Source organism: Dysidea avara, chromosome 1 (genome assembly GCF_963678975.1).
Source record: "Dysidea avara chromosome 1, odDysAvar1.4, whole genome shotgun sequence".
Taxonomy (NCBI): Eukaryota; Metazoa; Porifera; class Demospongiae; order Dictyoceratida; family Dysideidae; genus Dysidea; species Dysidea avara.
In genome coordinates this window covers 58,302,944-58,329,010 of record NC_089272.1, presented here as the reverse complement: position 1 = coordinate 58,329,010, position 26,067 = coordinate 58,302,944, and the positions used below count along the sequence as shown (strand labels likewise).

The 26,067-nt window shown below is 37.2% G+C and overlaps 1 protein-coding gene and 1 long non-coding RNA gene across 2 annotated transcripts in view; one reads left to right on the top strand and one right to left on the bottom strand.

Moving 5' to 3' along the window:
- LOC136237829 (receptor-type tyrosine-protein phosphatase H-like) overlaps positions 1-26,067 on the top strand; it is a 161,474-nt gene that overhangs the window by 51,545 nt on the left and 83,862 nt on the right. The window contains exons 2-3 of the mRNA XM_066028049.1: positions 17,397-17,777; positions 17,823-18,101. Coding sequence (XP_065884121.1) covers positions 17,397-17,777; positions 17,823-18,101 — 660 coding nt within the window. The remainder of the gene's footprint in view (positions 1-17,396; positions 17,778-17,822; positions 18,102-26,067) is intronic.
- On the bottom strand, positions 7,674-8,297 carry LOC136251252 (uncharacterized). The gene is made up of 4 exons (XR_010698985.1): positions 8,196-8,297; positions 8,087-8,147; positions 7,977-8,023; positions 7,674-7,899 (listed from the first exon to the last, which is right to left on the bottom strand). It is a non-coding gene; the product is annotated as an uncharacterized lncRNA (long non-coding RNA).

Genomic DNA, 26,067 nt, shown 5'->3' with positions numbered 1-26,067 from the left:
TGTGTCTATTGTCGACACCTTTGCTGTAACCACTAGCTAGTCATCTGGTTGGCTGAAATGTTAATTCTCTTATGAAAAAATCCACTTTTAATTTTTAGCTGCTTTTCAGGATCCAGCTTAACTTGTACATACTATAGCCACTATATACATCACATCATGCTTTGAGGTTATATTATGGTGTTCACACCTCTCTGCAGGGGTAACCGGTGGGTGGGCTGTATTACTTACATAGATTCTTAGTCAAAAACAAATGGATTTTTAATGACAGTAATGTACAGGCACGGTATCACGATAGGTAATATCGTGATATTGATACTTTCATAATATTGCAATATGTTGCTATAATGATAGTATTGCTCAGCCAGTATTGTAATTATTATTATTATATTATTAATGGACAAAATTTGCTTGGCAGTACAAGACTGTCAAGCTAGGCCGCAGGCCTTTGAGAGTGCCCATATCTTGTTGTTCTCCATAAATCATCAAGATTCTTCTCAAATAGTGCCACGGTTGGTGCAGAAATAACATCTGCTGGAAGAGAATTCCACAAATTAACTACTCTGTTGGTGAAAAAATTATGCCTCACTAGCAGCAGAGATCAAAATTTAAAGAGTTTACGGTGGAATGGCATGACTGAAACGTGCATAATTTTTATGTGGCATAAGTACATGTATTTCACTTCAATATGGAATAAATTTTGTGAAAACAACAGGTTTTTGTACATATTGGTGAATGAAATAATAATACAAAGTTGCTAGATACTAAATTATTAGCAGGATTTATCCACTCAGAACTACATTGTTCTGGTGGTTCACTACAGATTATCACACTAACTGTATAGAGGACAGTTTCTAGAGAGATTAATGCATATTAGGTTTTGGAGTACAAAACACCCATCCTGTTGAAGGCAAGCTATACATACACACCTGCATGCAAACTCACCAAAATCGTAATAGAGTCAGGGAAAAATACACAATTAGCTATATAGTTAATGGGGAAACCTTAAGATTAGAATCTGGTTGCTTTAAATTTGTTTCTTTTTGTCCACATCTATAGATTCCCTCTCCTTTGGTTCTCTTTGATTTACACAGGCAACACATTTGTAAAGTAAGATGTATATCTAAGGTAGCTGGCAGTAGTGAGCTAGCAATTAAGATCCAGAGTTCAAGCCCGCCAGGAGCCGGTCACAGGTTTGAATGTTGTTGGATACAGTACCAATTACAACTTTATACATATGCACCTTTATCTATTGTCAAAGTATCTTTTTAGTTATGCAAGTGACTACCAGAAGAGCACCAACAGCAAAACCACCAACAACAAAACCATAATCATGTCAGCAGTGTCCGTATGTAATTTTTTTGTACCTTAAGGCAAATGAGGGTAATTCCTGACACTCTTTAGTAAAATCGCTCTAACACTGCACTCAAAACGAATTAAGACAAACTCTAAAAATCGTTTTAAAGCCTATCTTATGGTGCATCCGGCTGCAGTACAAATTTCGTTTCGATACAGTCAACTGTTGAGGAGTTACTGTATGAGCCAAAATTTAACAGCGTGTAAAAATGTAACATGCGGCTAATTCCGGACACTTCGAATAACAAGCCAGTAGCGCCTTCCACAGGTTATACCAATCCTCTTTGAAGTATGGAGGCTAAAGTACCACTCATCTGCAGCTTATAAATCAAGTAGAAAGTTCATACCTTTTTTAGCAGTGCGTATTTTTATTATTATTATTATTATTAATAATAATACTTTACAATACAAGTATGTATTGATGGTCTGCCAACAACTTGTGCTGGCAGCCAGGAAATTACTTAATTACAAAACTAATTACTTAATTATGAAACTTATTACTTAATTACAAAACTAATTAATTACAAATAAGAGTTAGATAGCCTTGCATCACTCAGAAATTACTAGTTATTCCTAAATTATGGCAGTTTGTACATCTACAACAAAAATGATAGGTGCATGGAATGTCAGGTGAGAAATTATTTTGGAAATGTTGTTGCAAATAATTATAGATGGTGGTTCTGATAGTTGGTAGTGACTGTTTGAGATCAATGAATGGTAGTTTATTCCATAGTCTAGGTAATCTGTTAAAGTAAAAGTTTCTTGTGTATAGCTAGTTGTTGTTGGTACGGATGTGAACAAGCTTGTTGGTGGAAGTTGATCTGGTATTGATGGTGCTGAAGGTCACGTAATGAAGTATATTGAAATGATCTGATGGCTGCCGGTTTTAGTGCTTTGATAAAGACTATGATAAAGAATATGATGTCATAAAAGTCTAACATATACATTAGAGGCAGCAAATCCAACTTGAGCAGACGAGTCTTGTAATCACTATCATAATCTCATAAAATAAATTTGGTTGCTTGTCTCTGAATCCTTTCCAGCATAACCGTATCTTTTATCAGGTAGGGAGTCCACAATTGAGAGCAATAACTAAGTTGGGATCTGACAAGTGTAGTGTAAAGAATGCATTTGGCTCTTATAGAATGACAGCAACTGAATGCACGTCTTAGTAGTCCTAAGTATTTATAAGCTTTAGAAACTAGATGTTCATAATGATTCCTCCAAGATAGATCGTCAGTCAATAACAGGCCCAGATCACGATGTGAATGCAGTTGTGGGAGAGAGTGTTCATCAACTGAGTACGAGGTGGGGGTCTTGTTGTTGAAGCTTAAATGTATACATTTGTTGATACTGAGCGAAAGATAACAATCAATGGTCCAGGTGTGTAGTTGGTTTAGGTCTTGTTGTAAGTGCAAATAGTCAGAGATTTGAAAGATGGTTTTGTAGAGTTTGGCACCGTCAGCAAACAGGAAAAGATTTGAGAATTGTCAGTGTGATTGATGATATGTCATTTATATAGATCAGGAATAACAGTGGGCCGAGGATGCTACCTTGTGGTACACCTGACAGTACTGGTAAAAAGTCAGAAATAGAAGGTTTTAAAAGTTTATGTAATTCGCGAACATTTTCTTTGTATTTCATCAGCCAAAAAGGCTGTTTTTCAGCTATGAGCTGCTGAAAAATCGACTGCCACTCCGCCTGTGCTGCATGGTTTCTTATCAGTTTTAGTATGCAATTAGCCGAGAGTATGACCTTCATATAAATCTTTGAAAATCACAAATAAGAGCTTGGGCTGCCTGGTTAGATAAACATTTTCAAAGTTTTTGAACAAGACTACCCGTGATTGCGCTACAAATACGTGTCAAACTTCAAGGTGGAATAACGGTTCCGCTTCAATTTTAGTTTGTAGATAAGCCATAGGACACTGCATTAGCACACCAAATTATAGGCCCATGCAGGGATTCTACCATTGTTGAGAACGATCTAAGTGTCTGAAATTAGCCGCTGTCCGGAATTACCCGCACTTACCCTAACTGTTTGGTAGCTTAGTAATCCTAGAGTATTGTGATAACCAGTCCAATGATGACAATCATTCATTTTCCCTCTTTCTCTTCAGCGAAGGGCTAGTGCATAACTCGTGTGCAACACGTACATGACAAGCCGAGCTTGACCGGCCGGCGGCTGGTCAGGCTTGAGATTCTTAACTGACGTCTGATCAGGAGGAAACCTCAACGCTATATTGACTCAACAACAGACGCTGGATAGTTTTGTTTGACAAGAGCATCATAATCTATGAGCAGAGAGATAAAGAAACAGCGAAAGCATTAGAATCTCCATCCTAACTATAGCTACAGTATATGACGTCATTTGGAATACATGTAAAAGACATGCCTTACTTTTCTGTCCAGCAGTAAAGCAGCTGGCGTGTAACAGAATAGGATTGTACGATTTATCAGCAGAGACACAGAAATTAACTCTTTAAAGTGACAGAGAAAGGTACGTACTAGTTTGAATAAGCAAAATTAGCTATGTAGCTATATATGTAGCTAATTTAGTGATTTACTTTAGTGGTGGCTATAGCTAGCTACAGTACCATTGGTTGTAGTGGCTGCTCTGTAAGCTGATGGTATGGCTTCTACGGTCACTTATAATCATATTGAATGACCGCAGGAATCAGCGTACAGGGCCGCACAGAGAAATTAAGGGGCCCAGGGCAAGCAAGGAGGTTTCCATTCTAAATCACAACTTCACCCAAGCTGTAAGTTGAAGACCAAAAAAAAAAAAAAAAAAAGTTCATGACCTGCTAACAATGACAATAGCTCCTTATCTATAAGCTTGCTACACTGCTCCTCTGAAGAATACTGTGACTGCTCTATTAGAGTATTTAGATCTGACTGCTCTATTAGAGTATATCGATCTTCTAAACAGATATTCAAGGGGCCCTTCATGGGGCCTTCTGGGGTCCCTTTCAGGCTGGGGCCTAGGGCAAAATGCCCCAGTCCCCCCCCCCCCCCCTGTGGGTGGCCCTGCAGTGTAGAGAGTTGCTAGTCTGTCCACAGAATGATAGTTGGTGTGGATCTACAATATTATTGATGGCCAACAGATGCAGTTCAGTAACCGCTTGGTTAATAATGTAATGGTCTGATGTGATCCAATAAAATGTGGATGCAGTTGCTAAGCCACTACTTCATATTAAGCTATAGTAAATAAAAATATCTACTATAACTTTAAAAGTTGCAGCTTATCAACTGCATTCTGCCACAGCATCAAATTAATATAAGTAATTTGATCAGCTTGCTTGATCATATTATAAGCAAGTTAGCATTCCTCATAGCAATCATGTTTAACCCTATGACTTCTGAGCACGCAGTAAAATCTGCCCTCTACTATTGCTGTCTTATATATTGGTAGATTTCTCCCTAAATTAAACTCCTCCCAGTACGGTACTAACTAGATGTTATGTCAATGCCTAGTTGTCTCATTGCCACCAATGGTCTATTTCCTGCAAAGCCATTATAATTACCTTTCCAAGGCCCACTTTAATAGGTACCATCAATGGTTGTTATTTTCACAGGTAGTTTTGGAGTCCTGGAGTATTATTTTAAACCATAATGCAGCTGTGAGCATTTCAGGGAATACTACAGTATAATACATAGCTATACTTTAGACATGTACTCATAAGCTACAGATAATCTGAGATGCATGCATGGTATTCTTTAATAGATCTGGTAGCTATAGGTAGTAGTAGTAGTTAGGATGATATTCTTCATTTTCTGCAGGTTTATTGGTACAATGGATGATATCAGTTGTGTTACTTTATTTATTATGATGATTGCTTTAGCTGTATTTGCTAGTTCAAGTCCAGCATTGGGTAAGTACATGCATGAATGTTTTCAGGCATCTGCTGATTATGCAAGCAAGCAGTAATTTTGAGCATAATAGGTGTTGCTTGACATATCAGACATAATACTAGCATAGTAGACAGAATATGCCATAATGTAAAACTTTTCTTGTGAAACTGCATATCGGATAAAATGGACACCATACTCTATAGTACAGTTAGTAGTTGTAAAAGTAACTGTTAGTACAACTCTTACTTGTATTGATCAACATTAAGAAAACAGGTAATTTTCATTGACAATGACTTTATTTATCACAATTGTTTGTTAGTTATACTGTAATTTTCTTTACTTATGTGTTTAAAATTTTCATGTTATATTTTTGTATGATGTACGTTGAATAATACTGATCCTAGATGACTGCTCTATTAGAGTATCTTGATCTTTTGCAACAATGTTTGCTACAGCACTATTAGCCATGTTCTTGAATCTTGATACTAATTGTGTCCTAACTGAAAGCTAACCAGTATTAGCTAGAGGTAATAAGCCACATGGTTAATGCTTGGAAATTTTTAGTAGCTACAACAGTTGCTGTGCAAAAAAAATTGTTAGAAATTTTGTATAATTTTTTGCATAAGGAAATTAAATTTTTACAATGAAAAAAGCAAACTATGGTTGGTACATTATATTAAAAGCACATATTAAAAGTTGTTAGCAAATCTCAGTAGCTAAAGCATAATATTAAACATTTTAAGCATATGTGGAAAGTAGAAATTATAAGCTCATAAATCAAGACTCACGGTAGTGAGGCACGCGGCCAAGAAACTACGAAGTGCGTGCCCAATTAAAAGATGCGCGGCCATTACTGTGAGTTATTTACATGTAGGGACGGTCTTGCAATATTAGCCCATGATTATGCAACATCTCTCAATGAATTTACATTGCAGTACATGTAAAAAAATCTTTAGGAGTCGTCGTTGTCTTGCGACCTCGCTAAAATATAAAAATAGGCGTATTTACACATATTTCACTTTATTTCTCTATATTATGTTACAGTTACCGTCACATTATACCAGTCAACATAGTCGTGTTTGTACAGTCCATCTAGCACTGACATTATCTAATCATGAGTTTGTCCATACGCATGTTTTCTTCGATCAAACCTCTAAAGACACGATGTGGACACAAGCCCTATTGTCTGATAAACAAGTTGTGAAAATGTGCAGAACTGTAAGTTCTCTAGGAAGGCATTTTAAGCAGAAATCTTTTAAACTCCATTTAGTGCCACGCCTCATGCGAGCGTTGATAATTGGCAGATGGTCTTAGGTGTGAAAGAATGAAAAACATACAGTCACTAGAGGTGTTTCAAGCATAATTCTTGTGCCACACCACACATGGTGTGTTAAACTTGCTTAACCTTTGTGACTTATCAACTTGCTTGTCAAGGTTCTGGTAGAGCTCAAACCAACTTGTTAGCTACATAGCATTACCCACCCTAACCACTCCCATTGTGGCTTTCATCATGCATGTCACTTAATGTACATGTTACATAACAAAATACATCACATTAATTGTTTGTGATATTAACAATAAAATTCCGACTGCAAAATGCGATAGTGACATAACCTATGAATTAGTTTATTCCCATCACAACTGTATGCCTCATCCTGGAAAATCAAGAGATCATAAACAATACTGCTAAGATCTTACCAGGCAGGATGAATCTCATTGTTGACCTCAATATTACTTTGGTCCTACCACAACAGTATAATCCAGAAACATCTGAGATCACAAATGATAACAGAGCCACGGTTATCTGGTATTCGATCTGTACACCTTGTCAACAATCCTGCTTCGAGATAACACTGGTTTTTTTAGCTACTAGAAGTTTCACCTGATGAGTCTCAGTGAATTGGCACTGCTTACACATACATCAAAAATACTTATTGCATCAACACAGTGAATCAGTGTGTGTCGCTGTTGATCTCTAATCACTTTTGTTAACCTCCAGCACCAAACAAACTTGCTTGATACCTGATGACACAAAAGACCAGTCCCCTAACAAGCAGGCACTGAAGTAAAAAGAGAATGTACAGAAAATTAACATGCCAGGCTGGTGGATCCTCATGACTTAACTACAGAGTGACAAGCAGGCATCAATACAATGCACCTACAATCTGAGTACAATGGAACCTCTCTTATCCGGGCAGTCCGGTACATACTACTGTATCAGAAATGTCCTAAACTGTACTAAAGCGAAGTAATGTTATTGCTATCAGTTAGTGCTGTGCAGTTTAGTGTACAGAATGGAAGTCACTACAGAGCATTCATGGTCACTCCCCTAGCTGTAAAAATACATTATCACCTAGTAACCAAGTGGTAGTTATCATTAGTAGAATAAACAAGCATCAAACAGCTTTCAAATGCAAACTTCATTATGGTCAATAAACTACAAGCCACATGACTATTTAGGGTGTGCAGGCAATGGAGGTGCCTAGATAATAGAGGTTTCTGGATAATAGAGGTGTCTGGATAATAGGTGTCCAGATAAAGGAGAATTGCAACGACACAATTCCTCTGTATGTTAACTGACCTGATTTTACAACACTCTTTTTGATCTGAGTTCCTGTATGGTTCCATGTTACACAAGACCACATCCAACTGCTACTGGGTAAACTGCTACAACCAGATGGCCTACGAAAACCTACAAGCGGTATTAAATACAATATACCTAAAATCTGGGTACTGGAAAATATCACTATGCACCACATGTAAACTGACCAGGATATTAAAGTTTAATCCCATCACAACGGTATGTACGCCTGATCCTGTAAATTCAGAAAACATACCTGAGATAATAAACAACTGCATTCCTTAGTATGTAGACTGACCTGGAAATTCACAACACACTTGATATGTCACTACAGTCCATGTATACTTGATAACTGAGAACTACAAAAAGAACACAATAGATAGTACAATTCCTCTATATAAACTGACCTGAAATTCATCACACTCAGTTTCTGCCTGCATGGTCACAAGTTATGTCATGTATCATGACCATATCCAACTGTTACTGCTAGCGGGTGAACCACATGCTATGTATGACCAGATTACCTGTCAAAACTGAAAGGTCAGCATTTAATGCATATAGCTAATCAGCGTTGGGAGTAACCCATTATGTAATATTATTACTTTGTGGTACCTAAGTAATATAACAAAATACACTATCAAAAACAGGTAATATAACTCAAGTTATAACTCAAGTTATTTTACTTACAAATGTAACGCGTTACCTAAGTAATATAGTTACTGTAACGAGTCTAATATTACATAATATTATTACTACAAGTAACGAAGTTACTAATGTCGTTAATTATCCTCTGAGTAATGCCTAGCCACAACGAAGTAACAAAGCCTACTGAATGAAGCTTATTCACCAGCTTCTTACTTATAACCAAGATTTGCACATTGTCCAACAACGCAATCATGTCACGTGATAAGGTGGTAGTTTCACATGTGACAGCTTAGGAATGCAGACACAAAGTAATATAATATAATATTATTATAGTTGCTTTATTTTATGGGTAATATGTAACTGTAACTAAATAGTTCAGGTGCAAGTAATATTATGTAACTAGTTACTTTTAAAAGTAACTTGCCCAACACTGTAGCTAATACACCTAAAAAAACTGTCACTTTTTACACAAACGACACATTCGGGGATTTAAAAGACTACACAGAGACCTGAATAGACAGGTTTCACTGTACATCAACTCAGTCATTTAGACCAGTATGCAGTATGAATGAATACATACAAACATTACACACTTTACATTCATTAGTTATTTTATCAACCTGCAGCCAAAGTTCCTGGACTTCTGCTGATGTAAGTGGCAGGTGGCAGTTGTTCTGTACACCTTGTTGACAATCTTGCCATGAGGCATAAGGTAACACCAGCATTTGCTGCTACTTAGTCTTAGTAGCATTAGAAGTTTTCAGCTCTGCACAGGTCCAATAACCAAGCCAAAAACCCTCAAAGTTAATCAGTGTGTGGCACTTTACACAAATTTCACTCCTCGTTTCGTTAGCCTCCAATACTGGCATATATATCATTGACTTGGTACCTCAGTATCCTAGACTCTTACTTCTTTCTTTCAGCATTGCTCAAGCATTATAGTCTCTCACGAGGGGTGAGTTTCTCATTATTAAAAGTACACCTCACCATTGAGTTACAATACCTCATACACTGAATACTTTTATTCGTACCATGGCTTAGAAAAGCAAGACCGAGCTCAAGACATGGAACTACAATTTGCAATTTAAAACTGCGCATCATGTGTGCCTGCTTGAGGTGACCAGGGACTTTCCATGAGATTTCCCATAAATACATCACGTGATAGTTGTCAAGCTGGATTCTGGTAGTATGCCACGGTTCAACAATGTGGTACGTGTACTTTAATATAGTATAAGATGTCAAGAATGATTTGTGCAATGCTATAAAACTAAATAAGTTATTTTTAAGCACACTTGAGGAAGGGTCTGGGGGAGAAGACTAATGTTTAGAGAGCAGTTGATGAAGGCCGGGCAAAGAACTGCGAGAAGAACTATTGTGATGGTAGGGCAAAATGCCCACCCCTATAGCTCTGCCTAGGGGCATTAAGTAGCATTACCTACAGCTACTATATAATAATGTTGTTGATAGCTACATCCGGAGCACCTGCAGAGTAAAGGTGAAAGTGGTAGTAAGGCTGGATCCTATTATTCTGCTGAACAGGCAAGGAGTCTGGGGACATGCTCCCTGAGGAAAGTGTATAAGTACTGCAACTTTTTAGTTTTAATTGCTTCATCAAGTATAAAAATTCATTCAAAAGGTGATGATCGAGGGTCTTATACACTGGTTGCATCTATAGTGCACTGTGACACCCTTGAGGGGTTAGTACCAGCATTGTCTATGGCAATACTATTCCGTCTCCCCAATTCTCGATGATTGAGTGCCCCATTCCTTTCTCTGCTACTCCAAACCTGAAGCTGTGAACACAGTCCAAAAAATGGTTATAATATAATATAATAACAATTAAGAGTCCGTAATGTACTCTTATTAAGGACTCTTGATAATAGTGACAAATATATTATATATCTAATCCAAAACAGCCAAACTGTAAAAAAAGTGTGCGGCCTTCAAAAAGGCTATGATGAAAAAAGATGTGAAATCCAAGGTGGCGGCCAAGAAATGGCTGTGATGGTAGGTTAATGGTAAAAATTTTAATAACGACAATTCGAGATATGTTCCTGAACCATTGTTGGCAGGTTTTGATAAACCTACTTTTTGCCATTTTTGGCAACTTTCAAAGCTGCCAAAATTGGCAACTTCAGAAGCTTCAAAAACTGCTAAAATTGGCAACTTCAGAAGCTGCCAAAACTGGCAACTTCAAAAGCTGCCAAAATTGGCACCTTTCAAAACTGGCAACTTCAGAAGCTGCCAAAATTGGCAACTTCAGAAGCTGCCAAAAGTGGCAACTTCAAAAGCTGCCAAAAGTGGCAACTTCATAAGCTGCCAAAACTGGCAACTTCATAAGCTGCCAAAACTGGCAACTTCATAAGCTGCCAAAACTGGCAACTTTTAGAGCTGCTTCAAAAATGTATCACTAGCAGCTCTATGATATTTCCAAAAGTGGCATAAATTCCATGTCCTTTTATAGTTGCAAAAGTATTTTTTAATTGTGGGATTGAATTTCAGTTTGGGGTTTCAAAACTGGAAGCTTTTATAGCTACCGAAATTGGCAAGATTATAAATGTAAGTTTATAAAATATCCAAAATGGGCAAGTTCTGTAATTACCAAAATTGGCAAGTTTCATAATATCCAATGTTGGTAAGTTTGTAATTACCAAAATTGGCAAGTTTGAATTTCCAAAATTGGCAAGTTTGAATATCCAAAATTGGCAAATTTGAATTTCCAAAATTGGCAAGTTTGAATTTCCAAAATTGGCAAGTTTGATTTTCCAAAATTGGCAAGTTAGAATTTCCAAGATTCCAATATTGGCATGAAGTAGGCATGTCAAACTTGGCAATAAAAAATATAATTATAAACATCTTATTTCTTGCCAAAAATGGAAACTCAAACCCACCATCAATGGTTACACACAGCACTATATAAGTAAACCTGATACCTTCCAATTTTGGAATAACTGTTAAGATGCTTGTGAGAGAAATTGAAGCACTTACTGGTTCCATGACAAAACGGTGTATACTCTCCTTAGCTTGCCAAGGAAAATATGTTGCTCTATTGTTTTGCAATAATTCAGATCCCACATAATGCCAATGTTGGCAATAATGGGGGTCACGAATTATTGCCAAATTTGACTAAAAAAGGTCCTGCCAAATTTGGGCTTAAAAGAGCCAGTTTTGGAAGCTCGATAACTTTTACATTAATTCTGTTGTTGTCACTACTTTGAAGTTGCATTTTGTAAATTGCCAACAATGGCAAAATAAAATTCTTTACATTGCCAGACTTTGCTTTTAAGGCTGTTCCAACTTTGGCAATAACCCAATAGCTGCAAAATATGGAACCCAATAGATTGACAAAAATGGCAACATGTTGGATCTACATTTGGCAAAATATGGATAATACTGAATTTGCCAACAACTGGGATACACCTAATTTTTCCACAATTGGCAAAAACTTGATACCAAATGTTGCCAAAACTGGCAAAAAGCAGGTTTATCAAAACCTGCCAAAATTGGCTGTTGAACATACAGTACCTGACAATTCAGGTGAATTTTGTGCATAGCCTTTTTGAGGGCCGCACACGTTTTTTTACAGCTTGGCTGTTTTGGATTAGATTTCATTTCTTTTTGTAGTTGTATACCCCAAAGCCGGCTGGCTTTGGGACTTTTTTAACCTATCTTTTTATCTTTACCACAGGAAGAAAAAAAGATGAAGTAGATGTACTTTAAATATTTTATCAGTAATAATGTACAAATTATATATATAATACATAATATATTGATTACAGAAATCTCCATGGTGGTTTCTTTGTAACTGAACATTCTACAAGGTGACTTCTTCTAGATGCTCTCTCTACAGGGTGAATTGTTTGTAGCTGAGCGATCTACAAGGTAACTTCTTCTAGCTGATCTCTCTACAGGGTGATTTGTTTATAGCTGAATTCTGTACAGGTGATTTGTTTGCAGCTGAGCTCTTTACAGAATGGTTTCTTTGTAGCTGAACTCTCTAAAAGGTAACTTCTTCTAACTGATCTTTCTACAGGGCAATTTGTTTGTGGCAGAATTTTATACAGGGTGATTTCTTTGCAGCTGAACTCTCTACATGGTGGTTTCTTTGTAGCTGAACTCTCTACAAGGTAATTTCTTCTGATCTCTCTACAGGGAGATTTGTTTGTAGCTGAACTATCTACAAGGTAACTTCTTCTAGCTGATCTCTCTACAGGGTGATTTGTTCGTAGCTGAATTCTGTACAGGTGATTTGTTTGTAGCTGAGCTCTTTACAAAATGGTTTCTTTGTAGCTGAACTCTCTAAAAGGTAACTTCTTCTAACTGATCTTTCTACAGGGCAATTTGTTTGTAGCTGAATTCTGTACAGGTGATTTATTTGCAGCTGAGCTCTTTACAGATTGGTTTCTTTGTAGCTGAACTCTCTAAAAGGTAACTTCTTCTAACTGATCTTTCTACAGGGCAATTTGTTTGTGGCAGAATTTTATACAGGGTGATTTCTTTGCAGCTGAACTCTCTACATGGTGGTTTCTTTGTAGCTGAACTCTCTACAAGGTAATTTCTTCTGATCTCTCTATAGGGAGATTTGTTTGTAGCTGAACTATCTACAAGGTAACTTCTTCTAGCTGATCTCTCTACGGGGTGATTTGTTCATAGCTGAATTCTGTACAGGTGATTTGTTCGTAGCTGAGCTCTTTACAAAATGGTTTCTTTGTAGCTGAACTCTCTAAAAGGTAACTTCTTCTAACTGATCTTTCTACAGGGTGATTTGTTTGTAGCTGAATTCTGTACAGGTGATTTGTTTGCAGCTGAGCTCTTTACAGAATGGTTTCTTTGTAGCTGAACTCTCTACAAGGTAACTTTTCTAGCTGATGTCTCTACAAGGTCACTAGTTTGTAGCTGAACTCTCTACATGGTGGTTTCTTTGTAACTGAACTTTCTACAAGGTGACTTCTTCTAGCTGATCTTTTACAGGGTGATTTGTTTGAAGCTGAACTCTCTACAAGGTAACTTCTTCTAGCTGATCTCTCTACAGGGAGATTTGTTTGTAGCTGAACTCTCTACAGGTGATTTGTTTGAAGCTGAACTCTCTAAATGATGGTTTCTTTGTAGCTGAACTCTCTACAAGGTAACTTCTTCTAGCTGATCTCTCTACAGGGTGATTTGTTTGTAGCTGAACTATCTACAAGATAACTTCTTCTAGCTGATCTCTCTACAGGGTGATTTGTTTGTAGCTGAATTCTGTATAGGTGATTTGTTTGCAGCTGAGCTCTTTACAGAATGGTTTCTTTGTAGCTGAACTCTCTACAAGGTAGCTTCTTCTAGCTGATGTCTTTACAGGGTCACTAGTTTGTAGCTGAATTCTCTACATGGTGGTTTCTTTGTAACTGAACTCTCTACAAGGTAACTTCTTCTAGCTGATCTTTCCACAGGGTGATTTGTTTGCAGCTGAATTCTGTACAGGTGATTTGTTTGCAGCTGAGCTCTTTACAGAATGGTTTCTTTGTAGCTGAACTCTCTACAAGGTAACTTCTTCTAGCTGATGTCTCTACAAGGTCACTAGTTTGTAGCTGAGCTCTCTACATGGTGGTTTCTTTGTAACTGAACTCTCTACAAGATGACTTCTTCTAGCTGATCTTTCTACAGGGTGATTTGTTTGAAGCTGAACTCTCTACAAGGTAACTTCTTCTAGCTGATCTCTCTACAGGGAGATTTGTTTATAGCTGAACACTCTATAGGTGATTTGTTTGCAACTGAACTCTCTACATGATAGTTTCTTTGTAGCTGAACTCTCTACAAGGTAACTTCTTCTAGCTGATCTCTCTACAGGGAGATTTGTTTGTAGCTGAACTCTCTACATGATGGTTTCTTTGTAGCTGAACTCTACAAGGTGATTTCTTCTAGCTGAACTATCTCTTTCCATAGTTGCATGAACTCCCTTCAAGGTAACTTCTTCTAGCTCATCTCTATACAGGTTTCTTTTTTCTAGCTGATCTCTTGAATTCTCTTCAGGGTGACTGCTCTATTAGTATGACTGCTCTATTAGAGTATCTCGATCTCGTACTTGCTTCACCAAGTTAGATTTCGTGTTATAACTCCGTGGCTTTAAGTCTGATTCTTCTATACCATTGATGAGCCTTTCTAAGATGATTACTCCATCTGTACAACGATTTTCTAGCATTACCCCCAAGCGGTTTATCTGGTAGGTGTGGCAAGCAGTCGTTTTTTATTAGCTAACCGCGATTGCGTAATTGTTACACACTGTTGGATTTTCGTTGTATCTTCCTGGTTTTTAACTCGATTTCTTTCAAACCACAAAAGGTTTTAGGTTCAATAGTTAACCTATTCACCCACCGATTTTCAGCTTCTTCCCATACGCGGTTTACCCTGTAGGTGTGACAACATATTGGTGTTATTTTTCGTGAACAATCGCTCATAACTCTTTGCCTGTTTATCGTATTCCAGCCAAAGGTGGTACCGAGATGCGCCTTTATACCCCTCTTCTGTGTGCCAAATTGCAAGGCAATCGGATATGGCGTTCGCGTTTTATAGCAGTTTTTGTAAGTGTGCGACAAGAGGAAGAAAATAAGAAGAAAAAAAAACGAAGAAACTAAGCCAATTTTTGAAGTCGCATATCTCGGGAACGCGTGAAGCGATTTCGCTCAAATTTGGAATGTGGAGTGCTGAAGTTGGAGGGAATGTTCACAGCAAAAATCGTCGTGTTTCATCAAGGAAGCACAGAGCTACGTAGGTGCGAAAATTGCGTTTCTTTTCTTCCTGTCTATATACTCACAGGTGTTACGTGCCGGCTTCTTGGGCCGTACGACACACTACCGTGTGTCTTGATATGTCCGTGTATATAACAACTGTGAACTAATTAGGCACTTAGAAGTTTACTTTTGTGCATAAGGTGTCTGAAGCATTTACCATGCAAAGGTATGGGATAATTTTCACATGCAGTAAAGATAGATAGCTATACTTTAATAGAACAGTCATACTACACTGTAAAGTCATACTTCTAAACGGTGTTACAAAACAGTCATTAGTATGTATGGCTTTTTATAACACTGTCAGACAAGATGACTGGTGCATCTTTGACTCTCCAAGATAATATTCTGTATTAACTTTAATTGCTCATTTTCAAATATCATCTCAGCTAAACATTACCTTTTTTACCAATTTGTAGTGTCTATCACTTACATACATGAGTGTTATCCACCCCAAAAACACCTTCGCTGTAAAAAAGGCATGTCCAAGAAACCACCAGTATCTGGAACCTAATGTAAAAATGTACCTGGCCGCCTTTTTTGTTCTATATACTGACTATTAAAAAAGGCGGCCAAATTACCAGCCAATTATAGAATTAAAAGAAATTACTTAAGGATGTAGCAAGAGTGAATATAGAACACAGCTGAATGATAAAGGTTCAATGTTTAAAATTTTAATTAGTTGTATATGAACATTCATTCTTGGCCACTTCTGATATCAGCTATTTCAGTTGCCAGTTAGTTTTACTTTCATGTATAATTTTACATGCATGCATTTGCTTTACAGCCAAGATGTTGTTGCATGGATTAAAACTTTAGTAATTGTAGTTAGTTGTATTGCCAGTTACTTTTCTCAGCTGATTTTTATTATTATTATTATTAATTTTTTTTTTATATTGGGTTTCAGGTACTGGTAGTTTCTTGGACATGCCTTTTTTTACAGCGAAGATGTTTTTGGGATGGATTTAATTTTCTGACATGCAAAACTAACTTATTGACATTTTCATGTTGATTATAATGTATTAATTTTCATGTTGAATATAATTAATTCATTTTGAATTTGTGTAGAAAATCACAAAATTAAATACCAAAGAATGTGTTTCTCTTAATTTAAATAATTACACAGCGTGCATGGTAGTACTGTATAATTATGGACCATGGAGTTTGCACGTTCTCACAAAAACGTATTGACCACAAATCAACCAATACCTTCACTGTGCCTCAGCAGGATTGGTTAGGTAAAACTAAGCCCAAAAATGCATTCTGTGAAACCCAAAATGCTTACAATAAGTTGCTACAAAAATGTAAAAGTTTTTATTAGTGGAATTTTCTGGCTGATGACTGACTTACTTATTTACTTACTTACTAATAATGCCTTCAGACAAGCATGGCTCTATTATTTATTTATTTTAATGTACTGTGCCTTTAGCATGCCACAGTATGCACAACGCATGCACTTGGACCTATTTTTGTGCTCCTCTCTTTTTGTAAAGTGACAATTTGCAGTGGTGCATCATGGCTTCCCAATACTAGCTATCACAAGTACCATCTGTATTTCTGTAGCGACTGGATTGATTGCAGAGATGCTTTTCTCATACTGTTCTTCGTTTGAAACACTATGAACATATATATATAGCTGAATATGAAGTGTAATGGCCTCTTCAGTAATAATTATTAATGTATAGGACACACATTTAAACTCAAAATTTATTTCATGGTGTTTCTAGTACTATTCAATGTAGTATGTGTGGGTTCGCCAGTTATTATGTTACAAGAAAGTAAACAATTTCAACAAGTACAAGAATAAAATTAGGAAAAGTAATTGGGGATCATAGAAATAAGAAGTAGTGAAACAAGGAAGGTCGCCTACACCTGAAGTGGACATTAAATTCTATACCCATGGCTGGATCAGGGATTAAATGTCTACTAGTATATCTTCAGGTGTAGGTGGGCTCCCTAGTTTCACTGCTTTTTATTTCAGCTATGCAAACCAATTTTCCTTGTACTTGTTAATATTGGAATATTTGATACAAATTTTATATGCGTGCAAAGTGTGCAAAAGTACACTTGCATCTCAAAATGTAATGTAAGAATTTACCGTAGTCATACAATGACTGTCATTTGTAAATGCAACTCAGATTAGCAGAGTTGGCCAGTATACAACTTTAGTACTAAGTCTTGAGTTTGTACACATTTCAGGATTTGTTATCACTAATGGTCCACAAGACACTACAGTATGTATGAATGATATGGCAAAGTGTAGGTGTGGGTTTGATGGAGTCAACCCTGCTGTAACAACACCAGACTGGATAATTGTCACAAGAAGTAGTGATGGTAGTATAACTGACAGTGTCACTATTGATGGAGAGGATATTGTTGATAATAAACATGATGGACTTATGTGGCAAATTGGTCAGTCAAACATAACTAGTTCTCCTAATAGTAAACTAGTAATTGGTCCATTGGATGAGACTCTCAATCAATCATCATATCAGTGTGTGTTTAGATTGAATCAGGTTATAAATGGATCAGTCCAGAGTCAGATTGTAAAGAGTAGTGTAGGCACTTTGACAGTAGTTGGTAAGAAATTGTCATTGTTTCATTATATATTCATCTGTGTTACAGGTCCACCGTCAATTGGAAATATTGTAGTAGATGAAACTTGCACAACATCATTATCTATTTCATGGGATACACATATTCATCCAGTTTGTGGAGGTGTGTCACAATTAGTAACAATATCATCACCAACTAGTGGTGCTACAACATTCAATACTAATGATAGTAATTTCACTTTTACTAATCTAAACAGCAACACATCATATGATGTCACAGTTACTGTCAGATACAAGAGAGATCAGATCACATCAAGCAACACTACTATCAAGACTTCATCCTCACATCGTATGTCTAGTACTATAGTTATTGCTTTGCACTGCATAATGTATCTAATGTTGGTTGCATCAGTGCAGATAATAATCTGGATAGCTATGGTACAAACCAGTGACAACTTAAATGTGTGTTGCATTTTACATGTTCAAAACAACACATTTACAAGCACAAAATAAGTATGTGTATGCGTGCAAGTGCATGTACCTGCATTTGTCAATTGTATCAAACTAGCTACAGCACGTGTAGTATGTAGGCACTGCTATTAAGGTTACAGGTTACCAGATAAAAAATTTTGTAGGCGCTTTGTTTATAGTTCTGTTTTAACTGTTTTGCTTGGAAGAACTCGCTAAAATTACTTGGAATATTAACGTACAAGTAATACCATAAGCGGTGATACACTCAACAAGGGAAACACTTGTACAGAAATGCAGGCAGTGAAACTGTTGATTGCTATTCATCAAAAACCAGGTCTCATGGGAAGCCACATCGTGATATTTAGCATTAATAAGCTATTACTTAGTGATTTCTAGGTCCTCACGAACGAATTGAGTTGTTATCCGATTGTAACAGCACTGTAGTGGACTCGCGGTATTTCCGTAGCAGAACTATTCGCCATTATCCTTGAAAAATACGATAACTAATCAGCCTCTAGTCAGTTTTCCCACAAAGTCTCCACGACAGGACCTACATAATATAACCACCCATTGATACTGCCCTAAAAAATTAGTACTAATTGGCTGACAGCTGCTATTTTTGATGAATAATAACCACATTAAGCAGTAGTGCTGTATAATAGTGGCACCAAGACCAAGGGAACTAAGCGATTTAGTAACCCCGATGGCCTGAGGCTGTAGCGTCCCGAGCACAGCGAGGGCGCTACTAAGGGCCAGAGGGGTTACTAAATGGCTTAGTTCCCGTTGGTCATGGTGTCTAACTTATTTAGACTATGGTTTAAAGTACATACCTTTATAGTCAGAGCATTAGGGTGGGGTGAAAGAGCAACGCAGAACGGCAGAACGGTTTCTTCTTGAAGTCCTTACAGCGCCCACAAAAATAATTATTTGACCGGTAACCAGAGTAACGGCTAGAGCTACAGTAGATATGCCACTTAGTCTACTATTTGTCCAGAATTATTCGCAGAACACGGAGAAGAATTGTATTACAGTATTATCAAGTACTCCAGTGCACCTTTCGTGTTATAATTATTTTTCACGTACATAATTGCCTGAGGGCGGGTTACTAAATGAACATGTTTAGGTGACTAAATGAGCATGTCAGGTGACTAAGTGATTTAGTAACCCTCTAAATGAGCTGTACCATAGTCTAAACGTTGGTTCAACCATATTGCGGGGACTTAATTTTACGCTTGACTATCTTCCGCAGTAAATTATTAACACTCACTTTGTATGATTCCTCCATTATTATTATGTGGCTATACAACACTTTGAAGTTAACAACCTTCTCACTAACACCTGCTCGAGTTTCGTGCTAATATTGCACCATCCATTATCGCGCATCGAAAAATAATAACCTATTATTAAGCACCTAACCCGTAACCTTAAGAGACATTGTGAGCATATAAAGACCTGTACTTGACCTATCAAATACTGTAATTGGTGAATCATTGGAAGTCTTTTGTACTAACTGACAACAATACATACAGCACTTACTCTATAATGTACGTAAGTAGCTACGTACATTTACATACTGTACCTAATCCATTCCAGCTTTATAACTCTGTCTTCAACAGGCTAACTAAGAGTAACCTTCCCATCATAATTGACTCAACCTCTGGGAAATTACCAGGGAAATTAGGATGATGAATCCATTATTTTCCGTGCACTTTATAATTAGCCATTGGCATTGACAGGATGTGTTTACAATAATGCACAGAAATCACAGTATATACTAAGATACACAGAACAACAAGCACAAGAGTAAAATACACAAACCAATAAGGATGAAATGGTGTGTCCACAAAGATACATGTACTACAGTGTATGCTAGGTACCAGCCTATTATGGTCATTCAGTTTTTGTTTTCTTATTATCATGCTACTATGCCACACTGCTCAAATTTTCTCCTATTCAATACTAGTGATAATCATTTCACTTTTACTAATCTAAACAGCAACACAACATAATTATGTCACAGTTGCTCTAAAATACAAGAGAAATCAAGTCACAACAAAGCAAACTAGTATCAAGATTTCATTATCACTTGGTAAGTTTGCTGCAACTTATATGACTGCTTATGTGCTACAGGATTGCACAGAAACACTGCCAATTACTTTTAAAATGTACACATCATACAGTACGATAGTAACTGGGACCACAAAGGAGTAGGCGTGGCCCACGAAATAGTATCACCCAAAAACCAGCCTCAATTTTCCCTGACGACGATAAGGCAGTATTGGTTAGGTAAACCTAAGCCCAAAACAAGCTTTCAGATTGACCCGAAACGCTTTCAACAAGGTGCTACAGAATTTTTTAAACAATTATTTGATGGAATTTTCTACTGACTGAGTAAGTAAGTAACTGACTGACTGACTGATGCCTTCAAACAAGCGTAACTCGATAACAGCTAAGGCTACGGGCTTGATTTTTTCACTGTTCAACATCGCTTTGGTCCAACAGGTGCCTTTTGGCATACCGCAGCACGTACAATACATTCTTCATGGACTTACCAGTGTCCTCCTTTGTGTCCAATTCATCTTTGCTGACAGCGAAAGGTGTCGATTTGGCGGTAGAACATGACCGCTTCCCTTTGTAACGGAAATTGTCCGTATTTTTCATATTGGCTATTTTGATTGCAGAGGTGCTTTTCAAACAGTTCTTGATTCGTACTGCTGTGTAACGGGTTGAACATAGCCGACAGCGAAGCGTAATGGATACTTCACTTTTCAGATGATAATTAATATACTTGGGGCACACGACACTCCTTTCTTTTCGTATGCGTGGATTGTAGAGGTGCTTTTCGAATAGTTCTTGATTCGAAAAGCTGTGTAATGGTTGAACATAGCTGACCAGGGGCGGATCCAGACTTTAAAAAGGGGGGTTCCATTTTGAAATTGCAACTTTAGCCTAACTGTATAAGTTGAAGACCAAAGAAAAAAAAAGGTCATCACCTGTTGACAATAGCTGCCACCTCACCAACCATATTTCCTTCCTTATTTATAACTAGATATATAGCTTGCTACACTGCTCCTGAAAATACTACTTGACTGCTCTATTAGAGTATCTCGATTTGACTGCTCTATTACAGTATCTCGAGTGAGAGAGGCTTTTCAAAAGGGGGGTTCCATGGAACCCTTGGAACCCCCCTGGATCCGCCCCTGTTGACATTAAATCACCGTAAAACAATAAGAAGTGTTATATCCCTACTGTGCATTTCCGTTATGGTATCATGAGCACAGTAGGGATATAATTACACTTATTATTTTACGGTGATTTAATATCATGGACTACTCCAATTTGTTTTGGTACTTTTTATCGATGTACTATCAACAATGGTCCCTACTCTAGTTGAAAATTCCAAATTTTTTATGTACTTGTTTGTAACTTGTTTTTTTGTAAATAATTTTATTATGACTGGTGAACCCACGCATACCGCATCTGAAATGGCACGTGGCTTTAAGTCTGATTCTTCTACACCATTGAAGAGCCTTTCTAAGATGATAACTCCATCTGTACAGCTATTTTCAAAGCATTACCCCAAGCGGTTTATCTGGTAGACGTGGCAAGTAGTCGTTTTTTATTAGCTAATCTCGATTGCATAATTGTTACACATTGTTGGTATTTTCGTTGTATCTTCCTGGTTTTTAGCAGCAGCAGCAGCGGCAGCAGCGGCAGCCACAGCAGCGGTAGCAGCAGCAGCGGCAGCAGCGGCAGCAGATGGCAGTGGTGTTAGCACATGTAGGCTGGTCAGTCTTATTAGGGGGAGGGGCTATGCAAGCTTGTGGTAGAAGTAGCAACACTAAAGCTACTATGTCTCTTAGATATGATGGCCCTGCACATAGGTCACGGTACCAATGCTAGTGTATAGTCTAATGTACACTGTAGCACTCACTGTTGATGCCTTGGTGGTTGTTGATGCTCCAGAAAGCTCTCTAATCAACACAGAAGTAAAAAAACATTCATAAATGGTGTCTGTACATCTGCAGTTTTTCATGGAAATAGTGCTTTTCTACGTGATAAACCCAGTAACACAACACTCAAAAAAGCCATGCTGCCATCTCGTACAATAATGAGTGCGCATGGGCAAAAGAAAATTTTGGTGCAAGCGGTTGATGAGAAACAAGTAATCTCATTGTAGTGGCTTTAACCTATTCACCCACCGATTTTCAGCTTCTTTCCATAAGTGGTTTACCCTGTAGGCGTGACAACATATTGGTGTTATTTTTCGTGAATAATCGCTAATAACCAGTGGCGTATCTACAGCAGGGCTTTGCAGGGCATAGGCCCTGCTGACTTTGGCTGGTGCCCTACCAAACTGAAGACTATGAAACTCACAATTACCAGCTTTTCATATGGGTCATTGCACTGCTCACCAAATTCTTAGTACTGAGCTGTCATGAAGCTGTAAAGCCAATAACTGTGGTGATTCTAATTAACGCTCACCAACGGAACACATGATTAACTAGCCTGTTGTTGGTGATAATTGATTAACGAATAAAGACGTGTCTTCCTAACATTCTTGTAGCTTATAATCATCGTATCTCTGTAAGACTTGTAGTGTTTTATCATGTGTATACAGGTGTAGGTGTAGTGTTGTTTTGTTCTGTTACTGTAGCTACAATCTGAACAGGTTAAATTTAATTTATAGTATTAAATAAACTACTTCATCAAAATCTAAAAGCAAGTTTTTTGTAGGTGAAATGGCCTCAGATGCCATTTTTGCAGCTGTTGAAATTCAAAAAATTTTCTCAGGGACATGCCCCCAGCCCCCCAGATGGGCAGCATATACAGTGCCCTAGCTGTGCTCTACTAATAGAGAAAGTCTAGATACGCCACTGCTAATAACTCTTTGCCTGTTTATCGTATTCCAGCCAAAGTTGGTACCAAGATGTGCCTTTAAGCTTATATCCCCATTCTGTGTGCAAAATTTCAAGGCAACCGGATATGGTGTTCACGTTTTATAGCAGTTTTTGTAAGTGTGCGAAAAGAGGAAGAAAAATAAGAAGAAAAAATGAAGAAACTAAGCCAATTTTTGAAGACGCATATCTCGGGAACATTTGAAGCGATTTTGCTCAAATTTGGTATGTGGAGTACTGAAGTTCGAGGGCGTGTCCACAGCAAAAATCGTCTTGTTTCATCAAGGCAGCACAGAGCTACAGAGGTGCGAAAATTGCGTTTTCCTTCTTCCTGTCAATATACTCACGGGTGTTGTGCGCCGGCTTCTTGGGCCGCACAACACACTACCGTGTGTCTTGATTGGTTGACTAGGTTGCTTCAGAATATGCATACATTCCATACTATACAGCACACCTTTAATCAAGTTGCAAAAAGTTGTGAAAGTCATGTTGGAAAACCAATTCGCTTCATGTATTTCTCAGCAGCTATCAAAACACAAAACACAATAATACATGCTATAAAATTTATAAGATTTACTGCACATGCATGTGTACCATATAAACGTACATATACTCATATATATATTTGCCACACAGCTCCTCCATCTGTTTTTGATATTACTACTCAAACTGATAATGATGACATAAAGATCACCTGGAAAGTAAGATCACAATAGCATTATTCTTATATAATACTGTGCATGCAATAATAATAATTTAGGTATCAGAGATCAATTGCTCTGTGGCTGAAATTACACATTACAATGTGACTGTTATAACAAAAGGAATATCAATATCTATAGCTGTCAGAGAAGAAGTGGTTTATTTGTCCTATTTTTTGGTCTACCAACCAAACGTTTCTTATACTGTGATTATTGCAGCTATAAACAGTCAAGGAAGCAGTGAACCAACTTCAAAAACAATTGGTATGTTTTGTAATTATTATCTATTCAAAAGTATGCACCTTTCAGAGGGTTTATCGTGAAACATGATGGTGTGTCATGTGACCGAAGACAGGTGCTGGTGCATAACAGACAAGTGATTTGTATACTGTAGCTAAAAATTCCATTTTCATACACCATAATTATTAATCAAATTTAAAACTACCATTATAACGAGGTAAACTCCCTTGACATAGAACCAAAGTTTAGCTGTATCTGCCCAATTATCTCTGCAATGTGCCTTTAAAGTTAGCCTTATTTTCTTTGTTTTCTTTTATCATCCATTTTTTTCCTTTTTACATACTAAAACTTGTAACAACTTCCACATTCTTTGTCAGTTTGCTTCAAATATGGTGGATTATTACAGTAATTCATGCAGTTTTTGTGTGAATCACTCTCGAGTAAAGAATCAGAGAATTTGAAAAGTCATAAGTGAAGTTTCAAATAAAAGTGAAATTTAAGTGAAATCTAAGTGAATATTGTTGTCACACCTACTGCCTAATAAGATTTTGTAAACTATGGTAGCTGTCTTCTTGCAGAACCTACATGCTACACACCTTTTTAATGAAATAGCATTGAATTAAGTCTGGTCCAGTAGATATAATGCAAACGACCAAAGGATCATCCAACAAGCTAGTTTGTGATAACTAAGGCCACCACCCTTTAATTTGAAACTAGCCTGACTATTGATGGCTGGACCATTTTTCACAGCTAAGTTGTTTGCATTATGAATACTGTGCAGGGGCGGATCCAGGGGGAGTTTCTGAGGTTTCCAGAAATTGTTTAAGTTTATTCAGACAATTTAAACGTGACCGAATTTGACAAAACCAGGCTTCCACACACATCCAGTTTTATGACTTGGAGAGATTATAACTCAAAGTAGGAATATGCCATTAGCTTCAAATTTTTACCTGTAGTTTTGTAATGTGACGGAAGCATTGATTTCAAGTCAATAACATGCTGGTAGGTCATGTTATAGTTGGTCAAAGTCAAAGAATTGGATGTGCGTGGAAGCCTGGTTTTGTCAAATTCAGTCATACATTGGCTTTATAAGGTATCAAAGGTTCATGTTCTATAGTGTTGTCAACAATCCTAATAGAACAGTCTTATTTTGTATTATTTAGAAGTTGCTTAGTTTACCTGTAACAACACAGTAAAAATAGTCTAAAGTGTATCTCAGAGTGTTTAAGAAATTGGGGCATGCCCACAGACCTCAGAATGGCATCCATGCATGTCTGTTGTATGCTTCAAACTTCCGACATACGTAGCTCCACCTCTTAATTCTTTAGGATGCTATGCCAGCAAAAGCAAGCATAGGCAGCCTTCCTAGCTAACACGTGTTTAAAATGTCAGCTTAAAAGGTTGATTTTCTTTGATGAAAAATTGCTACCAGATTCAATCTCAGAATATATTATTTTCAAAAATTTCCTGCAGTAGAGCTGCTATTTGTGCACTTTGTGCAGGAAGTATAAAACTTTGCACATAGTACCTACCTACTATGAAGTGTATTTTGATATATGGAGCCATTGCAGATTTGACCTTTGGTGTCCTCTACAGTTTGTTTTATGCTCTAAATAGTGACCTTTGTCTATATATCACTCATACAACACTCAATTTGTTCAAACTAGGTGCTAATTTGAAGATCTTTATCCAAGACACAAGTTGATACTTGTTGCAAGTTCATAGCATATTCCATTTCAAAGTTGTAATTTTTACCAGCAGCAAATTCATTAAAACATCAACCGCCCATGCAATTACACCATTAATCTACATTTTTTGTTTGCTATTCAATTATTTATTTTTTAATCTAACCATGAGCACTGTAGGTTACATATACAACCAAAACAGGAGAGATATCCAGGAGTGAGGCATGCGGTTATGTACAATATTCCTATGAGATAAAGCAACAAACGTCATAATGTATGTATAGTTTTGTCATCAGATTAAACTCAAATTTGAGGTTGTT